Source organism: Penaeus japonicus, unplaced genomic scaffold, assembly GCF_977035675.1.
Source record: "Penaeus japonicus unplaced genomic scaffold, GWHDUDI00000001_assembly GWHDUDI00000024, whole genome shotgun sequence".
NCBI lineage: Eukaryota > Metazoa > Arthropoda > Malacostraca > Decapoda > Penaeidae > Penaeus > Penaeus japonicus.
Genome location: NW_028234426.1, coordinates 16,341,571 through 16,346,570, shown reverse-complemented (window position 1 = coordinate 16,346,570; position 5,000 = coordinate 16,341,571). Strand labels below are relative to the sequence as shown.

General features: G+C 46.7%; 2 protein-coding genes across 2 annotated transcripts in view; one reads left to right on the top strand and one right to left on the bottom strand.

The window, feature by feature from the left end:
• The window catches only part of LOC122256803 (uncharacterized), a 15,853-nt gene that overhangs the window by 9,486 nt on the left and 1,367 nt on the right, over positions 1-5,000 (top strand). The window contains exons 3-5 of the mRNA XM_086551185.1: positions 49-225; positions 541-1,673; positions 1,989-2,296. Of these exons, the coding sequence (XP_086407311.1) occupies positions 49-225; positions 541-1,673; positions 1,989-2,266 (1,588 nt within the window). The 3' untranslated portion in view covers positions 2,267-2,296. The remainder of the gene's footprint in view (positions 1-48; positions 226-540; positions 1,674-1,988; positions 2,297-5,000) is intronic.
• Positions 1-5,000, bottom strand: part of LOC122256805 (organic solute transporter subunit alpha) — a 68,202-nt gene that overhangs the window by 62,209 nt on the left and 993 nt on the right. The gene's annotated exons all lie outside the window — the stretch shown is intronic.

The window sequence follows — 5,000 nt, the reverse complement described above, 5'->3', positions numbered from 1 at the left end:
GTGAAATTCTGCGAGTTCTCTTACATTATGCTTGCGGTGCCAAAACAGATCACAGATGGCGGGGGAGGAGGGAGCCTGCGGTGTCTGTGGCACAGCAGCAAAGCTCAGGTGCGGTGGATGCAGCAACGTGCACTACTGCTGCCGAGACCACCAACGCAAACACTGGGCGCTGCACCGGGAGGAGTGCAGGCCTATCACACAGGTGGAAAACCCCAAGGAAGGAAGGTAACCATTACGTGCCATTCTCTGCCTGTGCATCATGTAACTTCCCTGCATTGATATTTGTCTCCATCCCTCAATATCCTTAAGCTCAAGTTATCTCCTCCTCCTCCCTTCAATCCCCTTCAGATTTTCTCTCCTATTTTGCTCGTATATTCATGCTGTGTTTTATATCTCTATACTCCTCTTTTTATTTCTATTTTCTCTATTCTTTCCACCTTCTTTCCATTTATCTCCTTATCTGTTCCCAACTCCCGTTATACCTTGAAACGCCATCTGATGAAGTATTGCCAGTACTGCACTCAGTTTTCTGCTTCACAGGTACTTGGTTGCGTCCCGTGACCTAAAAGCAGGTCAGCTGGTGCTGAATGAGAGCCCCGTTGTCTGCGGTCCCACTGGCACGTGCTTCCCAATTTGCTTGGGCTGCCACGCGGCCATCACAGACCTGGAGTCCTTCCGTTGCCCCGGATGTTTCTGGCCTATGTGCTCTCCTGAGTGCCACCAGAAGGACCTCCACGTGAACGAGTGTGCCATTCTGGCGCAAGATGTCAAGCGGGTCGGCCCCCCAATCAACATGGGCGTTACGCCGCGGTATGACATGATATTGGTTCTTCGCTGCCTTCTCCTGCGCGAAACAAACCCAGCCGTCTGGACCCGTCTTATGGCCATGGAGAGCCACGTGGAGGCTCGCCGGGAGCAGCAGGAGCCCTACCACATGGCTGGCGTTCGCTTCCTCACGGAGGTGATACATTGTGGTTTTGATGCGGACACAGTGCACAAAGTTCGAGGCATCATGATAACTAATTGCATCAACATTCGGGGTCCGAAAGGGGAACATCTGCGCGGTATATACCCTAAGATTGCTCTGCTAAATCACTCGTGCTTACCCAACCTAACAATAAGATCAGATGCCAGTAACGCTCTCTATATTCGCACTGCTGTGGCCATCAAGAAAGGAGACCCTCTCGTTTTCAGCTACACGCCACCAGAGGAGCCTCTTTGGGAGAGGCAGTTTGACTTCAAAAGCGTATATTTCTTCTCTTGCAAGTGCCGCCGATGTGAAGATCCCACTGAACTTGGCACTCACTACTCCTCGCCGCGCTGCCCGAAGTGCCCAGGGAAGTTTCTGGAACCACGAGAAGGAGTCGATGCCCCTTGGAAGTGCCCCGAGTGTGATGAGAGACGGGAGAGCCAAGAGATCAAAGACGAAGCGGAACGTCACGTCAAAGCTATAGACGAGCGATGCAGTTCTTACAGCGAGGTGGACGGCCTCCTGGCGGAGATTGCGCGCACATTCCACGACAGCCACTACGTGTGGGTGACGGCGGCTCAGGCGAGCCTGAAGACGCTCAAGAACGACACCAGCTTAGCGGCACTCAAGCTGCAGCAGGAAATATGGAGGCGTCTCATGGGGATCTATCAGCTATTTGAACCTGGACTCACGCGGAGAAGAGGTAAGCAATGCAACATGATATATCATCCAAAAAACAACAACATTTTGTGTTTACAGAGCATGCATGATTTACAACTGAATATTCAAGTTATTGACAATGAGATGATGTTACCATATTATTTTTTATACCGATTCAGAGGGAGTATTCAACTGGAAACTTGAATTATATATCCTGTATAATACCAGTAGAGTAAGAAAAACAAAATTGTACTAGTAGCATAGATTAGGTCATACACAGCCACGGTCCTTCACGAAAGACTGAGCCTCACTTCCCACAAGGCAATGCGTCAACCTATAGGACTCGTGTCCCCCTCAGGAGTGTCGCTGTTCCAGCTGTCCATGGTAGAGACGCGAGTGGCTCAGACGCAGCACGCCGAAGGAGAGCTGAGTGCTGGCGCATACATCGGCGCCCTCACGCGCATCCTCCGCCAGCTCGAATACTCCGTCCAGATCCTCGCACTCGAGCCCAGCAACTCCAGCGAGCTGCACTGGAAGGAACGGGCGACGACGAAGGCGACGGCGATTTCCGAAGCGATCGCCATTTTGCAGATGAACGACGAAATGCAACAGGAAAACGCTCTCAAGGAAAACTGATTCGGCATTTCCTACTCTACAGACATTCAGGTAAATATTTAAAGGTTTACTTAAGCCCTTTTTCCGTTTGATAGAACAAGCTTCATATGATGAGTAACCGGTACACGAGATAACGATAGATATCGGATGTGTCTTCACATTGATATGGGACACACGAGGCAATGCCAAGCACTCTTCCCCTTATTGCTAACTACTACTCCACACTAATAGATAAACTGCACTAACATCTATGCCTCTCAGTTGTGAAAAGGAGGAATTGGACGCTGGACATATTGTACAGTGTACGCCATTGCTGATGACGCTGGCTGCTGATGTTGTATAGGGTAACCGTAGCTAAAAGTACCTCAGATAAGGTTAAATACGAGTAAGAGAGAAAGACAAAGAGAAAGAGAGTGAGCATGAGAATGAGCATGAGAATGAGGATAAGAATAAGGATGAGAATGAGAATGAAAGAGAGAGAGTGAGTGAGTGAGAGAGTGAGTGAGCGAGAGAGAGAGAGAGAGAGAGAGAGAGAGAGAGAGAGAGAGAGAGAGAGAGAGAGAGAGAGAGAGAGAGAGAGAGAGAGAGAGAGAGAGAGAGAGAGAATATGTACAAAAAATAGAAGGAAAGTGAGATTGATAACAAAAACAGTTAGATTAAACTTCCCGCTCTCTTCGGTCAGTTTTTAAATGGATAAAGAACGGCATTTTGTATTATTTTCTTGGAGAAATTAGCTAAGAATCATACTATTGGCATATTACAACGACATAGCGACACCTGTTCTGACCTCAAGTCTGTTTATTCACAGACACTGACCGTCTTAGTATTAGTATAAATTTCAAAAGAATACTCACACCCGAGATGATAAACAATGATAACATCATTTCGGCGGAAAATGATTCACGGGACTTTCCCAGCCTGACCCACAATAAACATCCTGGATCAGGGCTGACAAGAACACAGGAGAAGCACTATAGTGTAATGTTGACTCTGCACACACATGCTCGATTCACCCACTGTTTTTTTACTCTTTCCAATCACCTTGAGTCAACAGGGTTGGAGCCCTTTGTTCACTGGCTGTGGATTACCTTAATACTGGAATAAATCTCCACGGATTTTCGTTATGTGCGGTTGTACCGCTGATGTGCACTTGCAGCCATACCATCCATATACATTATGCAAGTGACGCCTTGATCCAGATATCCTGACTTTATTATTCATTTTGAAGGATATTAACTTTACTCGTTACAACATCAGTAATTTCGATAATACAAATAGCGTCTCTAATTTTAATGCATCTGACAAAGAAAAACTCGTCAACCATTCTAATATCCGCATTCGGACTAGGTCGAACGCTACTTCTCCGCCAAAGATGTTCTTTTTGGCGATGATAATAAGTGGTCCAGCGAGGGTCAGCGAAGTGACACTTTAATTACTGGACACAATGACCCGAGCCACTGCAACCGTGACGTTCATTCAACCTTCCGTTGGAGACGGGACCTCTGCAAGGCGACTGATGAGGCAGCGCCCGCACGCCTGTCAGAGTAGGGGAACATTTTTGCAACTTCCATGACAGATATTTCCATCACTCCGATATCATAATGAATTACATATCCTGAGCACACAAAGAGCCCTACTACAAAAATGTTAGTCAGAAATCAGTCCCTCACCTACATGATGTTTGGTGGTGCACAATTCAATGGCTATGTCACTATGTGCAAACACAAGCCAGTCCTTGAGAGGCATTATAAAAAGACTTCGCCCCGCCAGCCCTCGTCGCGTGCCCACCGCAGCAACGTGAGGCGGCGCTACGGCGCTGTCGCTCTCTGCATTGCGCAAGGTTGCTTTTGTCCCTGAGCTTTTATGTGTGCACATCTCATGCATCATTGTTCTTAGAAAAGTCTAAGTCTATTAAGTCTATTAAGTTTATTATGAATCATTGTTTAGACGAGTATTAGTATAGGATATATAACTGTCATTGTGATCCTATTTAGTTTAATAAGATGGAGTTATCAAAAGTTGTATTAATCACACTAATGTCTCTATCGTGATTTCTTCGTATTTCACGTCTCTGTCTACTGGGCGATCGAGTTACGCAACCTCCCTCACACCATCGCCTCGCATAACTCACACTGCTCGCTCGGTCAGCGCTGCTACATGTGCTGCCTTAAGATACATTTCTGAGTGCTTACTCATCTGCCGCCAAAGCAGTAACTTTCCTTTTCCTATTTCTCATCTCATCTTCTTCTCACATCTGCAAGTCATGTCACTGCCATCCTGTCACGTTTCTTCACAACCGTCTGTAGTGTTTCTCCGCCCTTAGCACCGCGTCACTCTGCCTTCACCCGCATGCCCCAAGTCCCTTTAATTTTATTATTCGAAAGTTATCCGGCAGCCCTCGTGGTGTCTTCAAGTCCCGCGCACAATGGCTTGGGACTGATGTGGGCTCTCTGGGTTGCGTGAGTCGGCAGAAAGACCGACAGTATTCAAAGCGAAAAGTGCTAAATAACCTTCGTGCGCAGGCATATATTACTTGAGAGATTAAATAGCCTTGATAAAGTACCGACGCTTAAGAATATCTTATCATGCTGTAATGCAACAGGTCTGCGTGAAAGTATAAGTGGCATGAATCATCTAAAGACTCAAACAAACAAGATTATTATAAATGGTAAATAATTTCCATTCACACATAAAGGCTGAAGGTAACAACGTGGTCACTTAGGTGTTGCGTCACACTAACTTAAAAGGAGGTTGA